General features: G+C 45.4%; 1 protein-coding gene across 1 annotated transcript; it reads right to left on the reverse strand.

Moving 5' to 3' along the window:
* Positions 1 to 15640: 15640 nt before the first annotated feature.
* On the reverse strand, positions 15641 to 24120 carry LOC310772806 (mid1-interacting protein 1-B-like). The gene is made up of 4 exons (XM_083632730.1): positions 24018 to 24120; positions 21787 to 22052; positions 19072 to 19358; positions 15641 to 17536 (listed from the first exon to the last, which is right to left on the reverse strand). The coding sequence occupies exons 3-4, from the start codon at positions 19306 to 19308 to the stop codon at positions 17315 to 17317; spliced, it is 459 nt and encodes a 152-aa protein (XP_083488856.1). The 5' UTR covers positions 19309 to 19358; positions 21787 to 22052; positions 24018 to 24120; the 3' UTR covers positions 15641 to 17314.
* Between the last annotated feature and the right edge of the window lie 3612 nt (positions 24121 to 27732).

Below are 27732 nucleotides of genomic sequence, written 5' to 3' on the forward strand. Positions count from 1 at the left end.
GTGTGCGTGCATGCGTACGTACGTGCGTGTGTGTGTGTGTGTGTGTGTGTGTGTAAACGGTAGTTGTGTCTTACTGAGCCTGCCAGCGCTCTGATAACTGCCTGGATAATCCTTCCGCAACACACACACACACACACACACAGTTTTACAAACATATGCATACACAGACACTCAAATCCGTGCGCGCGCACACACACGCACTACAGTATATACACACTAATAATTCCACAAAACACTGATATACGTTTAAATGGCCAAAACACACACACACACACACACACACACACACACACACACACACACACGCACACACACACACAGACACACACACACACACACACACACATTTAGTCCATGTTGTGTCGAGCCCAAACATGAATTAAGAGAGGAACGCAAACGTGAGAAGCCCAACTAGAGGCTGATCGGGCACGAATGGCGATGGCGCGACAGTGGGATGGGATGGGATGAGTGCTCGGCAAAGGCCGAATATGATTTAAGGATGGCCCAAATGGCTTCTTCCATATACAGTCTCCAGGGGACCCTAAAGATTGACTTACTGTAAGCCACCACGAGGTGGTTCATCTTACTGTCACTCAAGGTAACTCCACGCTTGGAGACCTTTGATGGAGCTTCCCCGGTGCGAGGAGCACCCGGTCTGGTAGGTCATCAGGAATTTTAGCCTAGCCCCCCAGGATTCCAGGTGCCTATTGCACCTCCTGCTGGGACGCTTCCGAAGCGAAGCAGTGAAGAGTTCATCTTCACTGCGGAGTCTCAGTTGAAGACGGTGTCACAAGGAACCACTGACGAGGAGGCTGAGGCCGTAGCAGTTGATGTGCAGGACATAGCTGCTGAAATAGTGGTTGTGGTCGCAGAAATACTGGAGCTCGCACATGAGCTAGCAGGAGAGATTGAACATGTGGCACTGGACAGTGATTCTGCCAGTGCTGTGACTGTTGGAGTGATGGAACAGCAGAAAGTCAGCCCTGAGAGCAGCTGTCCCATTTCAGGGGCCTTCACTGCAGACCGGATTGGACTGGCAGACTATTCCTACCCGACGAAGAGACGAAGGGACGGCTGCCACGGGGCCCAATCCAGGGCCAATCAGGCTGGCCGGTTCCCTGGAGCTACCGCAAATAGTGACATCATCAGTGATCTATGACATCAGAATGGGAAGCCACAGTGATAACCTCACAATGAGAGTGATGATGGCGATGTCACACAGCGATGACATCATCAGCAATGGCACGAAGTTGAGTGACATCATCGATACATGACCTCATCATGAGGCCATCGTATCCAATGACCTCATCTGTGAAGTGACACGATGCCACTCATAATCACTGATGACAACATCAGTGATGTCATAGATGCTACTAGCGCACGTGTAAGCAGACGCGAATGATGCCAGGGAAACAGTGGATGGATAAATCCAGAAGGAGGCGGTAATGCAACATAAAGGATGACAACTGCCGTAACTTAGCTGTCTCCTTACTACCTTGAGAAGCCTTTCTCGTTTTATGGAACATTTATGGAACTAGAAATCTCACGCACTACGCATGCTCGATTCATGGGCTCGACCGCTGCACGGCCTCGCCCGCCCGCTGGGCGGGCTCACATACGCAGCTCGCCCGCAGCTCTGTTGCTGCGTGGCCTCGCCATATTGCCATAGCGCAAAATTGTTCAACTTTGCATCACTGATGAAATCACAATTGCTCAAGTGACATCACTCAGCGCACAATTGCTCAACTTCGGATGTAGACATTGTGACATCATCAGTGACATCACAATTGCTTTTTTTTTATTAAACGTGCAGTATGTAATTTTCGCCCACTAAGGGTCACTCTCCTGAACCCTCTCTCAAAACAATGGCAAAGGTCGTGTGTTGATGACTCCACAGCTGCAAGGAATTGTGGGATGGCAGCATTAGCCGCGTTAGCTTGCTATCACGGAAAAATCATCTTCCTTTCTTCAGCAACCAAGCAACGGATTTTTCATCACTTATTTGATTGAAAGGTGTGACTGTACTTGCTAACAAGTTAATATTTTGGTCAACAGTGACCCCAGAGAAGCTTAATTTAGCCTATGTGGGGGGGGGGGGGGGGGGAGCAAGGTCCTGAGGGCGAGTTGTGTGCCGGTGTTTTGTGTCCCCGCTCCTTCTTCAGTAGGAACTTTCTCCTTTGGTTCCTTTTATCAGCGTTTTCGGGAAAGAGGCGATGACATCATCTACATGCAATCATGTGAAACACTCCGTGTCTTTGAATAGAATTGAGGATTGGAACATTGTTGAAAACATTAAAGGAGGACTTACCCCCTAGATATTGTAGCGTTTCAGGTAATCCAAGTATTACCTGTAATGTGATGTGCAACATAAGTGTCTGGATTGTAGCTAGGAACTAATGTGTGCGGGTGTGTTCCTAGGGGAAACGGGGTATATAGGACCAGCGGCCGGGGTGCCGGAGGCAGTCAAGCTATGGAGTGAGCGAGACCGGGTGTTGTGTGTAGAGCTAGCTCTGTGAAGCTAGCTGCTAGGAGCTAAAGAAGCCTGTGAATAAAGAACCTGTACCAACTACAACTCTCCGTTCTTTGGCGTATCACCGATACGTTACATTGGTGTCAGACAGTAAAGCGGTAGCGCCTCTGATTCGGTCGAGAGGGGAGAGAGTGAGGAGGAACAGCGGAGAAAAGTTGGAGATCAAAGGCTCGAGCGACCTAGCAGTAGCGAGCTAGCTGTGTGAGCTAGCTGCTACGAGCGCCACGTGTGATGGTGCGCCTAGAAGAAAGCCTGTCGGCGAACGGGAGAAAAGAGGGGCTGACGACAGAGATCAGCTCGATGCTGGCGGGCATGGAAGCCCGTGTGTTGAAAGAAGTCAGATGGCTGGTGGAAGAAACTCCTGCCTGGGCAGTAGAGGTGATGCGGACGCTGCGAGAAGTCATGCAGCGGGTGGATTTGATGAGCGCAGAGGGAGCGCAGTGTGGAGAACGGCTGGAGGAACCACAAAATAGACTGTTTTGGAGCTGTGGAGAACCGGGCCATGTGGCGAGGTGGTGCCGAGGCGGACCCGGGAGACGGACCGGGTATGCGGGACAACGACATGGACAGCAGGGAGCCTGCTGGGCATGCGGCGCGATCGGACATTTAGCCAGAGAATGTCAAGAAGCTGTCGGGGATTGGAGGACAGCGAGAGAGGAGAGACAGGTGAGGCTTTGTTGGGCTTGCCAGTCGCCTGAACATTTAGCTAGAGACTGCACTAAGAGTGTGAACGCTGGAAGAGACACACAGCCGGGGGAGCAGCCGGAGCAACAGGCAGAGGAGCAGCGGAGTAGCGGAGCAGCGGAGCAGCCTGAGCAACAAGCGGCGGAGCAGTGCAGAGCCGATTGTTCTGGGCAGGAGAGTGACTGTTGAGCCGGCCCAGGCTAGCTGCTCTGCATACCAGCCGGTAGAGGGGGACATCATCATCAGCGACGAGACCATCAGGAGAGCGGGGATCGTTTTGAACAGCCAGAGGGAAGTGAGCGACATCATCTGCAGAGCTGTTACAGTCGGGGGAGCGGCACTCGTGTCCCCGGGGGAGCGAGAGGGGTCAAGGCCGGAGGAGACGGCCCCACCAAGCCGCTACACAGCCCCCACGGCCGCACTGCAGAAAGTCGAGGTGGAGATCGACGCCGATGGTGTCCGCCCTGCTGTCCTCAACACGCCGCACCCTGGGGGAGCGGGACGGGAGGACGAGCGAGTGCAAGAGGTGGAGCAGACAGACGAAGACAGGGCCATCTGGGAGGTCGACGGGCATGAGCGGAGACGCAGACAGATGGAGGATGCGGATATCGGTCCGGTGTATGCGTGGGTGGCGGCCGGACGCCGGCCCCCTGTGGAGGAGATTCACATGTTTTCCGGTGCCACGAAAGGATTGTGGAACATGTTTTCGGACCTGCAACTGGGTGGAGCTGGGGTTTTAGAGAGAAAGGGGCACGGGAAAAGCGGGACCCAGTGGGTGGTACCCGGTTGCCTGCGAGAATTGGCACTGAAGTGGATGCACAAGGGCCCATACGGTGATCGTGGGCCCGAAGAGACACTCAGCCTCATCCGTGGACATTTCTATTGGGGCAAACAAAAGGAGGACGTGCGGAGATACTGCAGGGAGTGTGAGGTCTGTGGGGCACAAAGGGGGGACCGAAAAGAGTTACACTGCAGAGGACTAACCCCACTGGGGGTTGAGCGGGACTAGCATGCTTTAGGTGGGACATAAGCTTTAAAAGGGGGGATGGAAATAGTGGTTGAAGTGAAGTGGGATAATGTGAATAAGAAAAAAAAGGTTTAAATGAAGGTAATGGAAAAAAGAATGATGTCAATGTGATGGGTTGTAAAGAGAAAAGAGGGAATGTAAATGTTGGGGCTTGTGTTAAGTGAAAATGTTGGGGAAAAGGGTGCTAATGGGAAGTAACTAAATGATGGTGGGAGTGAATGCAAAATAAGTGGTGTTAAAGAGAAGGGCTATTGGAATGGGAATGTGAATTGAAATGTGGGTTGAATTTAAAGGAATGGGAAAAGAGGGAAGAAATGAAAAGAAATGCAAATGGTGGTGGTGGAACGAAAATTAAGAAGTAGTGAAATAATAAGAGACAAATTGGGGGAATACAAAATGTTGTGGGGTGGTGTGTTTTGGTACAGGGGGATGTGTGGGTTGTGGGTGTTAACGTGGTCGTTAACAAATGTTGGGTGAGGAGTATGTAGCGTTTCAGGTAATCCAAGTATTACCTGTAGGGGTGTCACGATACACTCAGTTCACGATACGATACGTATCACGATACTGGGTTCACGATAACGATACGATACGATACGATTTTAACAATATTTTTTTAAACTTGAATAATGACAATATATGACTGGAAAAGTAGTATTTTATTTGAAATGCACAAATACAAAACATGCTGTTGTGGGAAATTGTTATTACAATAACAACTAGAAAAAACATGAGATTGGAGATAAGGCTTATCTTGAAATAGAATGAGTTACACCGTCACTTAGATTTACTTTGAACTAAAAGGTTTCTCAGCAGTATAAATTCTCATTATGCATCTTCAGTTTTTCTTCAAACTCAAACAACAAGACTTTTCTTAGTCTATTTTTTATGCATCTTCAGTTTTTCCTGTCAAGTAAACAGTTTTGCCAGAAACTCAATTGAATGGTTTCTCTCCTGTATAACTTCTCATGTGTCTCTTCAGAGACTTGTTCAACTGAACTACTTTCCACACATTGAACTTCAACAAACAAAGACGTTTCTTTGTCTACTTTTGGAAAAAAAAAAATTTTTTTTTTTTTTTTTTTTTTCACGATATGAGATTTAATCTCAACGATACATATCGTGACGTTTTACTATCGCGAAATTTCGTGGGACGATATATTGTGACACCCCTAATTACCTGTAATGTGATGTGCAACATAAGTGTCTGGATTGTAGCTAGGAACTAATGTGTGCGGGTGTGTTCCTAGGGGAAACGGGGTATATAGGACCAGCGGCCGGGGTGCCGGAGGCAGTCAAGCTATGGAGTGAGCGAGACCGGGTGTTGTGTGTAGAGCTAGCTCTGTGAAGCTAGCTGCTAGGAGCTAAAGAAGCCTGTGAATAAAGAACCTGTACCAACTACAACTCTCCGTTCTTTGGCGTATCACCGATACGTTACAATATGTATTAGAACAGTGATTTGAAAATACCTATGGAAAAAACCAAGAAATGACATATGCTCTTGTCTATACTGGACTCTTTGGCTGTGTTCGAGTCGAGATTCTTTTTCGGAAATCGACGCCATTACAGTTTGCCTACTGCCTCAAAAATAATTTATTTGAGAGGGGCAATATCTCTATAAATATCAACAACTAACCAACGCTGTTGGTCTGTATGGAAACAGAAAATCTGAAAATGGTTTTAAGTTATATCAATTTGGTAATTCAGTGGCGAACTAGAAATTTAATTATTTTTCTGCATGTATCTCTATGGAAACTACTCAAACTACGTTACGGGAGCAAAGTGACATGGGCTCGTTAACAGCAGCACACCCACAATAGGACAAACCTCTCGCTCTGGGGTAACACAATGCGAGATTTCTCCACGTAATTCCCTCGTCTAACTAGAGATAAACCGCGCAATGAAATCCGTTTTTAATTTGCGTTTTGGGGCTTTTCGTGATTTACAGCATGACAGCAGCATTTTTCCTCTCAGGGTGCAGGAGAGGCAGCGCAGAGCTCTTCTCCTCTTCAAAGCCCCCGCCTCTCACTGCCCGCGCGTCCCCGCTGCCTGAGCACACAGCAGCTCGTGCTCGCACACAGCGAGTCAACCCCCCCCCCCCCCCCCAGTCCCCAGTCGCTCTACTCTGCTGACATTTCCTCTCCCGTTTGACTGGCCGAGAGACAGTGCTTCCAAGTCGGACTGATAGCCGCGGAAATGTCAGACTGTGCTCTCTCTGCTCTGGCCGAGTCCGAGAGAGCCCAGCTCTGCTGCGCGCGCCCGCGGAGCTTGGAGCTAGTGCATGAGGTTTACAGTACGACTCTCTCCCGCCTGGCTGGGCTGGAGACAGCTGCTTCCAACTCGGACTGATAATATATACATCATCATTCGAGCTTATTCAGGTAAGATATTAATAAAGTAGTGACACATTCAGCGGGAAACTAACTATAATTAAGACATGTGCCAACTTTGACAACGTTTGGTTCAGTATTTTAAGAGCAAACTTCAATAAGAATAGGCTTGGAGTTCTGAGGAGCCGAAAGGGTACAGAGGGGGTAGGGGAGTAATTATCTTGAAATCCCATAGTCTTTGGGAACACTGTGACGTCAGTGTGTTCCTAATCTCCCATTCATTTGAGAAAAAAAAAAAAAGCAGTGTTGGACCCTAAGAGGGCGCTTATGCCAGATATGCTGCTGAAAAATGATACAAATGGTAAAATGGCAACAGTTTGGTGTCAAATGTGGAAATTCTGACCAGAATTCTTCACACATCACCCCCAAAGTCATATATATTGGTTAAAAGCTGAAAAAAAGTGTTTTGGAGGTAAGTCCTCCTTTAAAGATAATGTAAGTAGACAACAACAAAAAGTGTATGACATAGGTCTACTCATTTTTAGATAATTTAATGTAATAATATTACTTAAGTTTACATATTGCACCTTTAAAGGAGAATTTCGGTTTTTTTAAACCTGGATCCATCTCCTGGCATTAATTATGATTTGGCCACTCACCAGGCGATCTCCGCGGCGTTTCTGGCCGTCCTAGCGTTGTTTTGACATCAATAGCGTCCAAGTCAGTTGTAAAATGGAGCTGACTTGGGGCCAAGTGTGAGCCTGTCTTTCCTGCATCTAAATAGCTATTTTTATTCCCGTTTTCGCCAAATATCGTCAGAATCTGATCCCTCAAGAAGCACCACAGTGATATTTCGCCAAAGGCTGTTTCCTGGAGTCCCACAGGGATCAAATTACCTCAAACGTGATCTCGGTCACCAAGTCTCGTGAAGTCCCGCGATACTTTCCTGCCGACTGACCAAGTACAGGAGGACGCTTTGCGGTGGTGGTTTTAGCGCAACCTATGTGGGGTTTGGCATAACCTTCGTTATTTCGAATCCCACATAGGTTACGCCAAACCCCACATAGGTTGCGCTAAAACCACCACCGCAAAGCGTCCTCCTGTACTTGGTCAGTCGGCAGGAAAGTATCGCGGGACTTCACGAGACTTGGTGACCGAGATCACGTTTGAGGTAATTTGATCCCTGTGGGACTCCAGGAAACAGCCTTTGGCGAAATATCACTGTGGTGCTTCTTGAGGGATCAGATTCTGACGATATTTGGCGAAAACGGGAATAAAAATAGCTATTTAGATGCAGGAAAGACAGGCTCACACTTGGCCCCAAGTCAGCTCCATTTTACAACTGACTTGGACGCTATTGATGTCAAAACAACGCTAGGACGGCCAGAAACGGCGCGGAGATCGCCTGGTGAGTGGCCAAATCATAATTAATGCCAGGAGATGGATCCAGGTTCAAAAAAACCGAAATTCTCCTTTAAGGTGCAAACAAATAACCGTACAAATAAGTCAAAGACATAAACTGTGCCAACACAATGGTACATAATCAAAGACATAAACAGAACAGACTTATACAAAACAAGCTAATAACAATCAAATACAAGACATACAAAAGTAGAGACAGCAGGGTCTGGTGATTGGGCAGACATGCGGACATCACAATTGCTGATCATCCTGCTGATCATCCAATATATGGGACAAAAATGTAAACAAACAGAACCCACTTAGCTGGATTTCATTGTTCAGTTTCTCTTTCTTTTTGTCCTTTGCATGTGGATTACCTGTTAAGGATTTATGTTAGATTGGTGGTCTTATGTCTTTATCATTGTAAATTAACTTGTTAACATGCTAATCTCGTATTTTGCCCGCAGACAAGCTTACTGTATGCTATCTTTACTTATTTGAGAGTTCAGTTCAGTTTATAGCCCCTTATCATGAGCATGTCTCAAAGTGCTTTACAGTCTACATGATATATCTACACACAACATAGGTTACACATCATATACATACTAGACATTTTGCTAGATTATGTACTGTACATTACGATACTACACAAACACAGAGTCATACACGTGAAGCACCAGTTCAGCATTATTGCAGAGGAGGTGAGTGCACAATACTGGTTTGGTGTTTCTACTAAAATATCCCGCCTTCTCCCTCGTACTGTGTTCTTCTTGCCATTAGGTACAGTTGGGCACATCTAAGCACATATAGACAAGACTCCTGACAGGTCTGCTCACCAGATGAACCTTACCTTTACCCGGATCTACCTGTAATGTAAGCCCAACTTCAAAACATGATCTAACATGATCTATATCCTACTGTGGCACTGCAGGCACCAGGTGCGTGGGAACGTATTTTCAGCAGGGGGGGCTGCGGGCTGCCTTGGATACGCTGTACTGTGAGGAATGTGTATACAATAAACAAACTATTATTACTAGAAATTGAGCGTCCCTCGCTGGCTCGCCCGCTGAACTGGCAGCAGTCATTTCTACCGTGCCTTGTTGGTCTCGTCCACTTCGCAGGCTCGCAAATGCAGCTCGGCCGCGGAGCGACCTCGGCCGATGAGCAATTGTGTGCCTCGCCTCAGAACCACCAGCTGCCCTACGCGCATGCGCGTATGCGCGCGCGCACATAGCAGCCGCGGCATGCGATTAAAACTTGCATGGAATTACGCCACTATGGCTCTAAAGAAATCTCGGTCAGCATCATTGCAACATGTTTTTACACACACTGTAGCCTATACAAAACCCCTCATTTGCCATGATCTGACATCTACACCTAGGCTACAGCAAATACTAACATGCTCAGAATTTAATTGCCCAATATTACAGAGTGATTCACTTACTTTTTTCCTTTCTGTGTGCCACTTTGCACTGCAGCTGTTCCGAGCCTGGCATGTCCTCAGTAACGCTGGTAATTAACATTAGCCTGGCATGTCCTCAGTAACTTTGGTAACTAACATTAGCATTTACTTTACTGTTTACTGCTGGCGGGGAATCAGATACATTCTGCTGCTTGCTGCTACATGTGTCAAGTCACGGACGTGAAGTGGATTTGGAAGATCCGGTCCGTGAGGAGGAATTTCACAATAAAAGCACTCCTCAATAAATATTTCATAGTCGCTTTTAACACATTCTACCCATATTTATAAAAGAGTTTATACTATGTTTTTGATGTTTTTAATTCTAAATTTACATTTTTAGTTATCGCCAAGTGAAAATCCAGGGGGGCTCAGGAGGGCTGTGTCAGAAAGGTGCAGGGGCTGCAGCCGCCACCAGGGGGGCTGCGGCCCCAGCAGCTCCCCACTTCCCGCACCACTGGCAGGCACTACTGAGTAACCAGTACTCACATTGTAATATAATATAAAACCAGCAGATGGCACACAAAATCCATGCATTTTCCTGCTGCAATATTACAACTATTTTTGGATGAATGGCAGTGCTAGAACTGGAAGGGTGAGATTAAAGGATGAAGACAAATGAAGTGTGCATTCAGGATGAGTTTGACCTTCGTCCTCTTCATTTCTTTCCAAAATGTCAAAAAGGTTTGTCCAAAATTTCATAAAAGTTTCTGTCCAAAATGTCATCTAAGTTTCTGTCCACAGACCACTCAAACTACGGGAGCACCTAGAGCACACGGTCTGTCAGGGTACCATGATGAGGGTACTTCCCACTCTGAGAAGGGGTTTTGGGATCCGTGGTGCCTGAATGACCCTGGCATGAAAGGCAGCCTTGGGCCAACGCATGTCAACACCTGCGAGTCAAATGATTTATCCAACGACCAGAGATCCTCTGCTCACCAACACGAAGGAAGTCCCCGAAGGCAGTGGTTCTCAAACCTTCTCACATCAAGGACCCCTAAACTGACACAAATTAGATCACAGACCCCCATCTGATAAGATTCTGTCCCCCAGAGTCCCCCATCTGATCATTTTTTTGCTGATGTTTTATCACAGAGAATGTATGAAATCCTTGACCAAAATAGTCATACATTCTGTCATTGTTACTTATGGCTGGAATTATAGGGAAAATAAATGATTCACCTTTTTGCTGGGGACCCCCAGGAACCCCCTCAAGGACCATGGGGGTCCCCGGACCCCACTTTGAGAACCACTGCCCTAAGGTTCGGGGTATCTAGTTGGGGTGATGATGATGCAATCTCTCTTGCCATTATGTTAGCTTTTTTTTTTTTTTGCCTTTTGCCTTTTTTTGCCTAAATGCACTAAATGCACTTTGAGGTTATTATGGAGAATATTGTGGCCAATATTTTTTTGTTTTGGATAGTTCCAATAACAATAAACATACATTTACAGAAAGCAAGTACATTTGCCCACTCCCATGTTGATAAGAGTATAAAAAAACTTAAAAATATCGTTTAGGTATTTAGAGCAGATACAAAAATGTGTGACTTTCATGCCCAACACGACAAATGTACAGATTTTGTACAGATGTTGATGAAATGTGAAATAGAGTCAGCTGCAATTAAGATGTGCACTTGCTGCATCAGACACTGTCAATATCTTAAGTTACTGTACACTCACTGTATGTACAGTACAGTCAGTACATCAACACACAAACACCACTATCAGATATCACAAACAGGGACAGCCGCGCATGCACGCACACGCACACGCACACACACACACACACACACAGACACACACACACACAACATGCTCCCAGCTCATGTCTCAGTGTTTTTTACTTGACTTCTATTTATAGAGTTTTACCTCAAGTTACACCGCACGCACGCGCATACACACACACACACACACACACACACACACACACACACACACACACACACACACACACACACACACACACACACACACACACACACACACACACACACACACACACACACACACACACACACATCTGCTGGCCACTGAGCAGCTCCACTGGAGCAGTTGGGGGTAAGGGCCTTGCTCAAGGGCACCTCAGTGGTGGTGATGAAGGAGGGGCAAGCTCTATGTTTTCACTTTCCCCAACAAGATTTGTTCTGTCGGCCCCGGGGATTGAACCCACGACCTTCCGGTCACAAGCTCACCACCACTGCCCCAGTTACTGACTCTGAGCCAATCACAGCACAACACATAATGACCTCTGTCCACCTGTAATCAGCTATAATCCCTGTGACCTCTCACACACACAAACAGAGAGAGAGAGGGGGGGATGCAGAGAGAGAGAGAGAGAGAGAGAGGAGGCACAATAAAGCAGAAACTTGGTTTGAGGTAAATGATGGAACAGATGAGTCTGTATCAGAGAGAAGTGTTCAGATAATGTCCAGGTTCAGATAATGTCCAGGTTCAGTGAGCCATGTTTCCTGGCAACATAGAAAATGAAAACACTAAGGTTCCTCACACCTCCGTAAACCCTGTGTAATATTATATGACAGGGCTGTTCAATTAAAAATTCAATTGGGCCAGACTTTAAAACCAGGAATTGTAGATGGGCCGGACATTGTCAGCAGCCTATTTAAAACTTCTGCAAATCATGTAGTAAAAAAAAAAAAAAAAAAAAAAAATGTATCGTTACACTTTTGAAATATTTTTGTGTCAGGCACATCATATCTCTCTCTCTCTACAGTATCAGTATTTTCCTCTCTCCCCCAACACACACACACACACACACACACACACACACACACACACACACACACACACACACACACACACCTTTGTCAAAAGCTTTACCTTTGTCAAAAACTTTGCCTGATTCGGAGCTATGTTACGCCCACTCCCCAGTGAGCAAGCATATTCGTTCCTGATGTCTAGTTTCTGATGATATCAGAAGCTCAGCTTGCAAGAGCCCATCAAACGTGAACTGCACTCTTCCTTAATTACCGAGGTCTACCTGTCCCTGCTAGCTGGGCAACTCGGAGGTTGCTTCCGGGCCAGATGGGGCCCGCAGGCCACCAATTTAATAGACCTGTCATATAGCAAAGAAATGCTTCTTGCTCTATTGGAAACAACAAAGAACATTGAATTTGTTCAATTCCGAATGAAACATGAGACATGAAGACACTCTCACTGTGCCTGACGGACATGAAGACACTCTCACTGCGCCTGACTGACATGAAGACACTCTCACTGTGCCTGACGGACATGAAGACACTCTCACTGCACCTGACTGACATGAAGACACTCTCACTGCCCCTGACTGACATGAAGACACTCTCACTGCACCTGACTGACATGAAGAAACTCTCACCAAACCTGACTGACATGAAGACACTGCACCAGACGGACATGAACACACTCTCACTGCACCTGACTGACATGAAGACACTCTCACTGTGCCTGACGGACATGAAGACACTCTCACTGCACCTGACTGACATGAAGACACTCTCACTGCCCCTGACTGACACTCTCACTGCACCTGACTGACATGAAGACACTCTCACTGCTCCTGACTGACATGAAGACACTCTCACTGCGACTGACTGACATGAAGACACTCTCATTGCACCTGATGGACATGAAGACACTCTCACTGCACCTGACTGACATGAAGACACTCTCACTGCGCCTGACGGACATGAAGACACTCTCACTGCACCTGATGCTGATGGACATGAAGACACTCTCACTGCGCCTGACGGACATGAAGACACTCTCACTGCACCTGACGGACATGAAGACACTCTCACTGCGCCTGACGGACATGAAGACACTCTCACTGCGCCTGACTGACATGAAGACACTCTCACTGTGCCTGACGGACATGAACACACTCTCACTGCGCCTGACTGACATGAAGACACTCTCACTGCGCCTGACAGACATGAAGACACTCTCACTGTGCCTGACGGACATGAAGACACTTTCACTGTGCCTGACTGACATGAAGACACTCTCACTGTGCCTGATGGACATGAAGACACTCTCACTGTGCCTGACTGACATGAAGACACTCTCACTGTGCCTGACTGACATGAAGACACTCTCACTGTGCCTGACTGACATGAAGATCTCTCACTGCACCTGACGGACATGAAGACACTCTCACTGCACCTGACTGACATGAAGACACGCTCACTGTGCCTGACGGACATGAAGATCTCTCACTGCGCTTGACTGACATGAAGACACTTTCACTGTGCCTGACTAACATGAAGACACTCTCACTGTGCCTGATGGACATGAAGACACTCTCACTGTGCCTGACTGACATGAAGACACTCTCACTGTGCCTGACTGACATGAAGACACTCTCACTGTGCCTGACTGACATGAAGACACTCTCACTGTGCCTGACTGACATGAAGACACTCTCACTGCACCTGACTGACATGAAGACACTCTCACTGTGCCTGACTGACATGAAGACACTCTCACTGCACCTGACGGACATGAAGACACGCTCACTGTGCCTGACGGACATGAAGACACTCTCACTGTGCCTGACTGACATGAAGACACTCTCACTGCACCTGACGGACATGAAGACACTCTCACTGTGCCTGACGGACATGAAGACACGCTCACTGTGCCTGACTGACATGAAGACACTCTCACTGCACCTGACGGACATAAAGACACTCTCACTGTGCCTGACGGACATGAAGACACGCTCACTGCGCCTGGACTATTGGACTAATGGACTAATGGTGCGCCCTCAAAAATGGGTTAGTCACTAACCCATTTTTGAAATGTTCAAATATTGAACGTGTTTCGCATCCAAATTGCACGAAAACAGGGCACTGCACTCCACCAGGTCCCCCTTAGCACACTCCCCAACGTTGAAGTCGATCCGACCAACGGTTCTCGAGATACGCGAAGGACAGAGAGAGAGACAGAGACAGACAATCCTCCAATTATTGTATAGATAGAAGATAGACGAGTGTTTTTCAGCCTACACAGAAAGTGCTGATGATACATTCTGCCTTAGCTACACCAACAGGTTTGTAACATGAGAACACAATAGCAGGCTGTGTGTGTGTGTGTGTGTGTGTGTGTGTGTGTGTGTGTGTGTGTGTGTGTGTGTGTGTGTGTGTGTGTGTGGCATTGTTATATGTTGTCATTGTGTTGGTTTCCCTTTGACAGAAAGCTGCGTCTCTGGTGACAAAAAACGCAGCATCCTCTTCTGAGTGTGTGTGTGATTTTTCCACAGCAACAACGGCAGTGAGGCGGTGATCGACAATGAAATGATACTTCTGTACAGTAACACATTCATCAGATTCTGCTCTTGCTCTTTATGAGGAACGATTACCAAATACTAATTAGTCTATAATTAATGATCTCTCTGCTCATTATTCCACTTATTTATTTCGTCCTGTAAACCCCCCTCCATCTGCTTTCACTGGAAAAAGACAATTCAGAGAGTAAAGGAAAGTGTTTCACACAAACACTATGACACCATATGGGAGGAGTTACACTGTTGACAAAACATCAGATTACTCTATTATTCTTGGATTTTTTTAATTTATTTTTTCAATTAAATTAGTGGACATGCACAAAATCAATTAAAATATCTGAAATATTTTCTGAAATGTTTCTAATTTTCTAAAATGTAAAAAACATTCTAAGCAAACATCTAAGACTTATAAAATGTCTAAAGATTTTATTTTTTAAATCTAACATGTCATTTATGATTTTCTATATAGTCTCAAATTTTCCAAAATGACGATGTTCTACAAGTTTCAAAGAGTTGAGTCGATCTGAATGCAGCAAAACCAGAACCATCTTCAGAAGAACGTCACTGAACCAGATAGATATCATCAAAACCTTTAATTGCCAAGCCACATACAGTATATATATACAAATGATAAATATACATTATATTAGATAGAAAAATGCATAGCTCCATGTGGAATTTACATGATAATTTTACACTCTGTATGTGATCCACATCTAACAGTTTGTTTGGTTTTCTTCTTTCTTAAAGCTTTAATTAATCACAGTGGGATCATGTCTATGTTCCCCGGGTTCTATATTCCCCGTTTTTCACTAACCCTAAACCTAACCTCCCCCAGACCCTAACCCAAAACCTAACCTCTCCCACCCCCCACGCCTAAACCTAACCTCCCCCAGACCCTAACCCAAAACCTAACCTCTCCCAGGGAACATAGCGGGGAACATAGGACCCTATTTGGGAAAAGCGGGGAACATAGGACCCGGGGAACATAGGGATGACCCCATCAGTCACACAGTGCCTCGTCATTTCCTCGAGTCGTGAACCCAACGTTACACCTAACCATCAATTTGAAGCCTGGGCTGCATCTGAAGTGTATTTTTAACTTAGGAAGGTTCCGACCTGGACGTATCTGGGAATCATAAGAGCGGTTGAATTTTCTAAATGCTAAGGAAAGGTGTGCTTGCGCCTTTAGCGTAGCATACACTGTTAGCTCCTCTAGCATAGCATACATTGTTAGCACCTTTAGTGTAGCATACACTGTTAGCTCCTTTAGCGTATCATACACTGTTAGCTCCTTTAGTGTAGCATACACGGTTAGCTCCTTTAGCGTATCATACACTGTTAGCTCCTTTAGTGTAGCATACACTGTTAGCTCCTTTAGTGTACCATACACTCGACAGTTGGCCGTTCACGAAAACAAGTGATGAAGTTGAGTGGAGCTGACTGTCTGACTGACAAGTTACTCTGGGTTTTCGGCTGTCGACAGATGAGGGCTGGCCCATAATTCATTATTATCGTCTCTCAGTGGAATCGTATCGTGATGATATGAAGATATATTAACTGTACTGTTGTGACACATTTCTGCTGTTTAAATTGATGACAAGCAAATTTTACTTAAAGAGATACTCAACACTTTGTCCACTTTTTTCTGCTGAAAATCAATATATATTGGAAATTAGCTGTGTTCTTGATGAATCCAGGTCAAAGTCCTGACATTTACTGTAAAACTGAGTAATTCAGACAGACGGACTATTTTTTTTTTTTTTTTTTACAAACAACCTTTTTCTTTAAAAAGAAACTGACAAAATGGGGTAGCCTATGGTAGGAATATTTCTGTTTTGTTTGACATCACACTGACCATTACCATTCAGTTCAATGAGATGAACATTCATTTTATTATTTACTGTAATGCGATTTTGCATACATGAACCATATCGTGATATACATTGATATCAAGAAAAATCATGATTATCTGATTTCAATCAGCCCTACTTGAAAGACAACTCTGTCATCTGAATTCACGACAAAAAGGAACTAATTCAAGTCTCCCACAAAATGAGATTATTTGAAATATATGGACTTTTATCACACATTACTATGATTTTGGCCTGTTGACAGATATTGTTTTTAAGCAGTACTGCAATAATTTCTCATAGTGAGATGCTGAATAGCTTTGAAATGAACAGACAGGGAGAACAGACGCGCCAAAACCCAAAGTGCAAACAATCAGAAGAAAACAATACAATTATAAACAAATGATAATCAACCGTGTGAAATGACAATCAATATCTAACAACCAGAACGACTGAATTAGCAAATTAACGGGAGAAAATACCATGTAATAATCACTTTTTTCATGTTTTAAATGTTTAAAGACACTCATAACGAACAAAATCTTGAGTTAACCTGCAGCGGTACTTCCGATTTGGTCAGACGTTCCTACAGACACAATTGGCCATGTCTACGGGTGGGTAACCAGTGGGGGATGAGTCCTGGTCACTGCACTAGCGCCGACCTGGTCGGTCGGGGTGCTGAAAAAAGAAATCTCCCCGGGCCTTGACATCACAACATTCCCTCTTAACAGAATAAATATATCTTAATATCATTGGTATTCTCTGTCTGGTCTCGTGTCAGTCTGGCAGTTGCCACAGCCTCTGATGGCGATCTCTTCCTGATAGCGGTTGGTGAGGGTGTTGGCCTTGCGGGTGAGCTTGGACAGAACGGCGTGCAGTCCGCTGAGGTGGAGGTGGAACCGCTTCTCCAGGTCATCCTCGAGCTCCAGGTCACGCTCCGTGCCCGGCGTCACGCCCGAGTTCACCTCACCCTGCAACAAGGTGATTATCATTAACGAAAACTAATGAGATAACTAAAACTAGGTATGAAACTAGAAAGAACTGCCTCGTGGTTGTATAGAGCTCAACAGTCATGTGACGTTCCAGAAGAGTATTTCCCCTTGATATTCTGCAATGATTTTGATTATTAGCCATAATGTCATAACCACCCAAGGTAGACTTAGCGCGGGTCTTCCAGTGGTGAAAGGATGCTATATCTTCCTGTAGAAGCCACAAATCTGTATATCATCCCTATATTTTATCCGATGGAATGGGCGGTCATGAGGTCACAGTGACCTTGAACTTTGACCACCAAAATCTAATCAGTTCACCCTTGAGTCCAACTGGACGTTTAAGCCAAATCTGAAGAAATTACCTCAAGGCGTCCCTGAGATATCGCGTTAACGAGCATGAAACGGGCGGTCGTGAGGTCACAGCAGGGTAGGAAATTAACTTTTTTAAACTAGGGCTATTTTTGCCCCTCTGAAATATATTTCAGGGGCATTTTGGATCATTTCCAGGGCAATTTTATCAAATGTTGGGAAATACTTTAACCTATGTAGCATGACAGACCAATCAATGACTCTTATCCAAGCATAATTTATTTCTAAAAGTTCATAAACAATCACAGTTAAAGATCCCCATTTCCTATCTCAACAACACTGTTGATTGTCTGGCATGTTATTAATGTACTTCGCAAAAACATGAGTGAACTAGCTGGCCAGCTAGCTTGTGCTGCCTGTCACTGAGGGAGAGGGTTTGTACGGATGCCTAGTTGGCCATTTTCGAGTCACGCTTTGCAAATGCAGAATAATGTTTAAATACAGAAAGTATTAAACTCTTTATTTTATGAGGGCATTTAAAAGCCCCCGTCACCCCAGTTCCAAGGGCAATTCTAGATTTTTTGGGGTTCATTTTCCCCCAAGCCCAAGCCCCCGCTAATTTCCTACCCTGGGTCACAGTGACCTTGAACTTTGACCACCAAAATCTAATCAGTTCATCCTTGAGTCCAAGTGGATGTTTGAGTCAAATTTGAAACAATTCCGTCAAGGTGTTCCTGAGATATCGCATTAACGAGCATCGGACGGACGGACGGACAGACAGACAGACAGATGGACGTATGTACAGACAACCCAAAAACATAATGCCACCAGCCACGGCTATCTCCGGTGGAGGCATTAAAAAAGGGAATAGCTTAGTTTAATGTAGATGCAAAGGATATGTAATTGGCTTGTTATAATTCGGATTCCAGGAATATTGCTATTCACGATATACCAGGCTCATGGCTCTTTCCTGGCCGGCTCACTCTCCCCGGGCGGGAAGCGTCTGTCTGCCCGGGGGGAACTGCACGGTTCCCTGCTCTGGGGCTGGGCAACTTGGTAATACATCATGATAAGGAAATTAGATACTCTCGAAATGCCATTTCAGCTCCACTATAAAAACTAATTCAAACTCAACAGAAATTGAAAACAAAAACTCAAAACCAAATAAAAATAAAAACAAGTGAAAAATGCAAAGCTATACTAACCTTGCCCTGCAGCACGCCCCACTCGATGTGGTTGCGGATGGACTTGAGCAGGATGTACGAGCCGTACATGTCTCCTTCCTGGAAGTACTCTGTGGGGGGCGCGTGGTGCAGTGGGACGTCCCGCAGCAGGCTGGGCAGCAGCACCGTCTGCTCCATGTTGTTGATAGCGCTGGTGAAGCGGCTCATGGCGTGGAACAGAGACTGCTTCTGGTTGTAGGAGTCTGACATCTGCATCATGGCCACGAGGCAGGGCCCCCGGCTCCTTCTCCCCTGAATATACTGTAGGGCTGGGCAATATGGACCAAAGATCATCTCACTATTATAATAAGGCGAGGGGCACAATTGCTCAACTGCGGTTGCGCACGCACTGCCACATGGTTGAGCAGGCAGACTAGAAATATAAGACCATATCTAGTCTCATATCACCATATTACCATATCCAACATCTAAGACCATATCTAGTCTCATATCACCATATTACCATATCCAACATCTAAGACCATATCTAGTCTCATATCACCATATTACCATATCCAACATCTAAGATTATATCTAGTCTCATATCACCATATTACCATATCCAACATCTAAGATTATATCTAGTCTCATATCACCATATTACCATATCCAACATCTAAGATTATATCTAGTCTCATATCACCATATTACCATATCCAACATCTAAGATTATATCTAGTCTCATATCACCATATTACCATATCCAACATCTAACACCATATCTAGTCTCATATCACCATATTACCATATCCAACATCTACAGTAAGACCATATCTAGTCTCATATCACCATATTACCATATCCAACATCTAAGACCATATCTAGTCTCATATCACCATATCCAACATCTAAGACCATATCTAGTCTCATATCACCATATTACCATATCCAACATCTAAGACCATATCTAGTCTCATATCACCATATTACCATATCCAACATCTAAGACCATATCTAGTCTCATATCACCATATTACCATATCCAACATCTAAGACCATATCTAGTCTAATATCACCATATTACCATATCCAACATCTAAGACCATATCTAGTCTCATATCACCATATCCAACATCTACAGTAAGACCATATCTAGTCTCATATCACCATATTACCATATCCAACATCTACAGTAAGACCATATCTAGTCTCATATCACCATATCCAACATCTAAGACCATATCTAGTCTCATATCACCATATTACCATATCCAACATTTAAGACCATATCTAGTCTCATATCACCATATTACCATATCCAACATCTAAGACCATATCTAGTCTCATATCACCATATTACCATATCCAACATCTAAGACCATGTCTAGTCTCATATCACCATATTACCATATCCAACATCTAAGATTATATCTAGTCTCATATCACCATATTACCATATCCAACATCTAAGACCATATCTAGTCTCATATCACCATATTACCATATCCAACATCTAAGACCATATCTAGTCTCATATCACCATATTACCATATCCAACATCTAAGACCATATCTAGTCTCATATCACCATATCACCATATCCAACATCTAAGACCATATCTAGTCTCATATCACCATATTACCATATCCAACATCTAAGACCATATCTAGTCTCATATCACCATATTACCATATCCAACATCTACAGTAAGACCATATCTAGACTCGTATCACTAGAGTTGGGCATCGAGAATCAGTTCCAAAATTATAATTCCAAAGGAATCTAAACTACACAGGAATCGAAAAGGGATTGACATTTTAATTTTGATTCTGCTTATTGTTTCCTAAACAAATTTTGCGTGCAGAACATACTTGAAATTAGTGGCGGACACAGATCGCTAATTAAAGTGTTTATTTAAAATTCTATACAAAAAAGTTAAACGTTCATAATAAACAACAAACAATGTTATGATAATATGAATATGGCTGAATATGACTTGTGTAATAGTAAAAAAAAAAGAGAGAGAATTGTTAGAACTTTGCTGATGTATTTTGCCCATGATCTCACCCATGATTTAGTTTGACAGTTATTGAGAGTTGATTTGAGTTAAGTTGTGGTCCAGTGATGTCATTTGTGCATCACTGGCATCAAACTGAACTCAAATAAACTCTCAATAACTGTCAAACTAAATTAATCTCTGCAAAACTGTTTAGAGTTTTCAGACGTGTGAGACCATGTGCAAAATAAATCTGCATTGTTTTTTCAGTGAGGTTTTTTCAGGGATAGTTCATATTTTGTGATGTGGGGTTGTATGAGGTACACAACATTTACACCCCGTTTTTAGCTGTAATATGCGCTGTAGCCAGGTGCTCAAGCACGTTCCATCTGCACATATGGATATATTTAAGTTAAAAACAGGGTGTAAATGACGTCTTTTCAAGTCAACTTGGCATCTCAGGGCTTGTGGAGACTTGGATTACACCAGGTGAACAGTATGGAAGCTTTTTTTTAATGTTTTTGCTCACCGGTCTCCATTTCTCCAAACTGGGACCATGCTGGCTGCATTCTACTGCATGTAGTAGCCTACACTAACTGTCAGCAAGTACCTCATACAACCCCACATTAAAAAAAATCACAATTATCCCTTTAAGAACCGGAATCGCTAAGCTGAATCGGAATCGTTACTTAAAATCCAAACGATACTCAGCCCCCTACATATGACCATATCTATCATATTGGTATACTGCACAGACCTACCTTGATCTGGAGCTGTCTGTGGCCCAGGACAAACTTAGCCGCTAAAGCTGTTTAGAGGATTACTTGTCAGGCTGCAGACAGAGACAGGTCAGGCTGACTGACTGCTGCTTGCCTAGGAGCTCTATATAGGTACGCCAACCGCCTACCCAGCATGCACCTGGAGTCTGCCCGGGTCACTGAGGAGGGGGAGAGCTTCCTGGTTGAGGATGAAGGGTGTTTCCTCGGCAACAAGCCACCAGACCGGCTCAAACAACAGGACAGAGCGTCTGAAACACACAAGCACGCACGCATGCATGCAGAAAACACAGTCAAGAAAAGAGGAAAATGTACAAATGACAATTTAATCCCACGGTGGGTGAGATTAAACATTCAATGTTGAACTCCGCCCCGTTCTGCAGGCTGCAGACAGGTATACTTGGAAACCAGTCAGTTAAAATGTGTCAATACAGTACCGCAGGGATGATGTATTTTTGTAGGCTTACGCTTGGTTCACACCTGAAGCATCGCAGAAGCAGCGCGTCATGGAATCATCGAGCAAGAGCCTTGCAATTCACACCAGAAGCAGTCTGTTTTGGCCTGCGCCGGTCACAACTTGTATTGACTTCATGCCAGGCTGCACGTGGCCGCTCGTGTCACGGGTCAAAAATAGACCCGACGCGAAACTCTCGCTGCACGCATCGCGAGGCGAGGCAACACGCTGCGGCCGGTGTGATCGGGCTCCCCTGTTAACAAGGCCGCTGAAATGAAACTCTCTGCGCTTCAGCGTTGCTTCAGTGTCGGTTACACATCTGGTGTGTTTTTACCCAGAAATCACCGCCATGCTGGTTCGTAAGGGTAAAAGTGAATGGGATTTTAGTATGGGTATTTCAGGTAAAAAATGTGAGGAAACAAGGTCTGTGGTTAACAAAAGTTTATAAAACAGTGAAGTTTGTGTTCAGCAAGATGATCTTCACAAACGAGGACCAGTTTTATGACTTTTGAAGCGTTTTCTGAAAATGGAGTTAAAAAAAAAGAATGCATTTACCCTTCAAAAGTCATAAAAGTGGTCCTTGATTTGTGACGATTATTTTGCTGAACACAAACTTCACAGTTTCATAAACTTTTGTTAACAACAGCACAGGCCTTATGTCATGCATTTTACTGAAATCCCCATATTAAAATCATATTCACTTTCCCCCCTACGAACCAGAAGTGCTACTCTGGACTCATTCCTGCAGTACTCTATTGCAGTGGTTCTCAAAGTGGGGTCCTTTACTTGGGGGGTTCTGGGGGTCCACAGCAAAAAGGGGAATGATTTATTTTCAGTCCATAAGTAACAGAATGCCAGCATGTATGACTGTTGTCTGTTTTGGTCATGGGTTTCATACACTTTCTGTAATAAAACATCTAAAAGCAAAAATCTTCTATCTGATAAGATTTTGTCCCAGTGTCGCCCCTCTGATAAGAGTTTTGCTTTGAGATGTTTTACTACAGAAAGTGATGAACAAAAACAGTCATTCTGTCATTGTATTACTTATGGATGGGATTATAGTGAACATAAAGTATCCCCCTTGTTGCAGGGGACCTCCTGGAACCCCCTCAAGGACCCCACTTTGAGAATTGAGATTCCCTCACACACACTCACACAACATAGCCTTAGCCTATAGCTTCAGGATGAAGCACCAAGATATTTCATCCGCTATTTATTTCCCCATTTTGTAAAATGCGTATACAAATAGTTAGCCTATACTTGGTGAAACCAAGCGGTTCAGCTATATTTAGAATCAAACACACACTCAAACACACACACACACACACACACACACACACACACACACACACACACACACACACACACACACACACACACACAATTTATAAGGATTTCACGAAATGTCTATGGGAAAATAAATGGCCGATGAAATGATGTCTCCCGGCTGTTAAAGCGTTAACTCGAGTGACGATGGATGGATGCTGTGTGAGTCACGTCAGTAACTAAGTAGCCTAACGTTACAGTAAGGCTACAGTATAAGTAGTAGTGTATTACGTTACAGTAACGGGACACGCTGAGGAAAGAAGGACGAGAGAAGTTACAGCAGGAAGTATCGTAGCATTCAGTGGCCGTGCCCGTGGTGGGGCCCGGGGATCTCAAGGCGTTGCATCAGTATGATGATAAACAAAGCAGTCACATACAGCTGACAGTTAGCTGACGGTTCGCAACGCCTCGCATGCTAAAGTCACCGAGATCTTACCGTAAGCTGAGCGGTTGGCAACTTGGCAAAAGTATACACGCGTCCCGCGTTGCCTGGCTGGCTGTCTGACTCGTCTGTCTGTCTGTCTGTCTGTGTGTGCGTGTGAGAGAGAGAAAGAGAAAGAGAGAGAGGGAGGGGAGGGGAGGGGAGGGGGTGGAGGGTGTGACGTCTGACAGCTGCCCACTGACCGAACCTCCAGTCTCAGCCAATCAGAGAGCTCCCCGGCCCCGCCCCTGCCCCAAATAGCCTAAATGCAAAATAACAATTTCACTACTAGATTGAATGATTCTCAAACTAAACACACTTAAAAAAGGTATGGCTGTACAACGGTACAGCGAACTCTAAAAATAATAACATATATATATATATATATATATATATATATATATATATATATATATATATATATATATATATATATATATATATATACACCCCCCCCCCCCCCAACAAAAAGTATTGTTTTCTCACAAATTCTTGTTTTTGTTTTTCCACCCACCCCCCTCCCGGCCACCCCTATCTGCCAGAACAAGGTAATTTCTGAAAGACTTATCTAATACAACGGCCAAGATAAACTATAAGAATAAAACAAAAAACTATGAGTTGTTCCTGCCTTAGCTTCCTGGTTTTGTTGCAAGTTGCAGTGTACATTATTTCTCCCCTAATCACGACCTTGAGAGTCTCCCATAAGATAGATGGTGATACTGAGTCTGATTTATTTGTTAGTATAAGAAATTATCTATAGCAATGGCTATTGATTTACAAAAGTCTCGATCTGCCAGAGTTGAATCTAATCTCCAATTAGGACGTACTGAGAGATGATTGAGAGAGATTGAGAGAAAAACACAGGTCAAACAATACTGGTGAATCGTCCGATTCTACAATGGATGAATATTTAATATTTAATGAAAAATGTAATCATAATTTTACATAATATTGTAGTGATCCAGGTAATTGCAGGTATTGTGGTGTTTCCGTGTGTAGCTAGGAACTGATATGTGTGGGTGTGTTCCTAGGGGGAAGGGGGTATATGGGACCAGCGGCCGCGTGGCGGAAGTCAGTCAGGCTATGTGAGCGAGCTGACCGGGTGCGTGTAGAGCTAGCAGCGAAGCTAGCTGCTAGGTGCTGTTGTGAAGCCAAGAATAAAAGCCTTGTACCAACTTCAAGTCTCCGGTTCCTTGGCGAACAAGCGATTCGTTACAATATTGTAGCGTTCCAGGTAATCCAGGTATTACCTGTAATGTGATGTGCAATAGAAGTGTCTCAACTGCAGCTAGGAACTAATGTGTGTGGGTGTGTTCCTAGGGGAAACGGGGTATATAGGACCAGCGGCCGTGTGGCCGGATGTCAGTCAAGCTATGGAGTGAGCGAGACCGGTTGTTGTGTGTAGAGCTAGCTGTGTGAAGCTAGCTGCTAGGAGCTAAAGGAGCCTGTGAATAAAGACCCTGTACCAACTACAACTCTCCGTTCCTTGGCGTATCACCGATACGTTACATTGGTGTCAGACAGTAAAGCGGTAGCGCCTCTGATTCGGTCGAGAGGGGAGAGAGTGAGGAGGAACGGCGGAGAAAAAGTTGGAGATCAAAGGCTCGAGCGACCTAGCAGTAGCAAGCTAGCTGTGTGAGCTAGCTGCTACGAGCGCCACGTGTGATGGTGCGCTTAGAAGAATGCCTGTCGGCGAACGGGAGAAAAGAGGAGCTGACGACGGAGATCAGCTCGATGCTGGCGGGCATGGAAGCCCGTGTGTTGAAAGAAGTCAGACGGCTGGTGGAAGAGACTCCTGCCTGGGCAGTAGAGGTGATGCAGACGCTGCGGGAAGTTATGCAGCGGGTGGATTTGATGAGCGCGGAGGTAATGCAGTGTGGAGAACGGCCGGAGGAACCACAAAATAGACTGTGTTGGAGCTGTGGAGAACCGGGCCACGTGGCGAGGTGGTGCCGAGGCGGTCCCGGGAGACGGACCGGGTATGCGGGACAACGACATGGACAGCAGGGAGCCTGCTGGGCATGCGGAGCGATCGGACATCTAGCTAGAGAGTGTCGAGAAGCTGTCGGGGACTGGAAGACAGCGAGAGAGGAGAGACGTGCAGGCGGCAGACAGGTGAGACTCTGCTGGACTTGCCAGTCGCCTGAACATTTAGCCAGAGACTGCACTAAGGGTGTGGGCGCTGGAAGAGACACACAGCCGGGGGAGCAGCCGGAGCAACAGGCAGAGGAGCAGCGGAGTAGCGGAGCAGTGAACAGCCCGAGGGAAGCGGGAGACATCACCTGCAATGCTGTGGCAGTCGGGGAAGCGACACTCGAGCCTGCGGGTGAGCCTGGGGGGTTACCGCCGGGGGAACCGGCCCAGCCTAACCGCTACACACCCCCCACGGTTGCACTGCAAAGAGCCGAGGTGGAGATCGACGCCGGTGGTGTTTGCCCTGCTGCCCTCAACACGCCGCCCCCTGGGGGAGCGGGACGGGAGGACGAGCGAGTGCAAGAGCTGGACGACGACATGGCCATCTGGAAGGTCGACTTGCGCGAGTGGAGACGCAGGCAGGCGGAGGACGCGGATATCGGTCCGGTGCTCGAGGGGGTAACGGCCGGACGCCGGCCCCCTGTGGAGGAGATTCGCTTGTGTTCCGGTGCCACGAGGGGACTGTGGAGCATGTTTCCGGACCTGTATCTGGATCAGGGGATTGTGAAGAGAAAGGGGCACGGACGCACGGGGTTCCAGTGGCTTGTGCCTTGTTGCCTGCGAGGATTGGCGCTACGGTGGGCACATAAGGGCCTTGGATCCAGTCATTATGGGCCCGAAGAGACACTCAGCAACATCGGTGGCATGTACTACTGGGGCAAACAGAAGGAGGATGTGCGGGACTACTGCCTTCGCTGTGTTGACTGTAATGTGCTTCGGGTGGGACAGAAGCTTTGAAAGGGGGGATGGAAATGATGGTGGTTTAAATGAATGTGTAAAGAAGAAAAGAGAAATAAGGTAAATGTTGGGGTTATTGTCGAACTGAAATGGTATGTGGGTTGAATTGAAAATGTGTGTAAAGAGAAAAGAGGGAATGTAAATGTTGGGGCTTGTGTTAAGTGAAAATGTTGGGGGAAAAGGGTGCTAATGGGAAGTAACTAAATGATGGTGGGAGTGAATGAAAAATTAAGTGGTGTTAAAAAAAAGGGCTATTGGAATGGGAATGTGAACGGAAATGTGGGTTGAATTTAAAGGAATGGGAAAAGAGGGAAGAAATGAAAAGAAATGCAAATGGTGGTGGTGGAACGGAAATTGAAAAGTGTGCTGAAAAAATAAGAGCCTATTTGGGGAAATGCGAAAAATGTAGTGTTGGTGTGTTTTGGTACAGGGGGATATGTGTGGGTTGTGGGTGTCAATGTGGGCATTGACTAATGTTGGGTGAGGAGTATGTAGCGTTCCAGGTAATCCAGGTATTACCTGTAATGTGATGTGCAATAGAAGTGTCTCAACTGCAGCTAGGAACTAATGTGTGTGGGTGTGTTCCTAGGGGAAACGGGGTATATAGGACCAGCGGCCGTGTGGCCGGATGTCAGTCAAGCTATGGAGTGAGCGAGACCGGTTGTTGTGTGTAGAGCTAGCTGTGTGAAGCTAGCTGCTAGGAGCTAAAGGAGCCTGTGAATAAAGACCCTGTACCAACTACAACTCTCCGTTCCTTGGCGTATCACCGATACGTTACAATATATTAAATTACATGTAT

Source organism: Poromitra crassiceps, assembly GCF_964638095.1.
Source record: "Poromitra crassiceps genome assembly, chromosome: 3".
Lineage (NCBI taxonomy): Eukaryota > Metazoa > Chordata > Actinopteri > Beryciformes > Melamphaidae > Poromitra > Poromitra crassiceps.

Coding starts and splice junctions, on each gene's coding strand:
- LOC310772806 (XM_083632730.1), bottom strand. CDS start 19,308: ATGATGCAGATGTCAGACTCCTACAACCAGAAGCAGTCTCTGTTCCAC. Junction 17,537..19,071: donor GGGGCGTGCTGCAGGGCAAG/GTTAGTATAGCT, acceptor ACCTTGTTGCAG/GGTGAGGTGAACTCGGGCGT.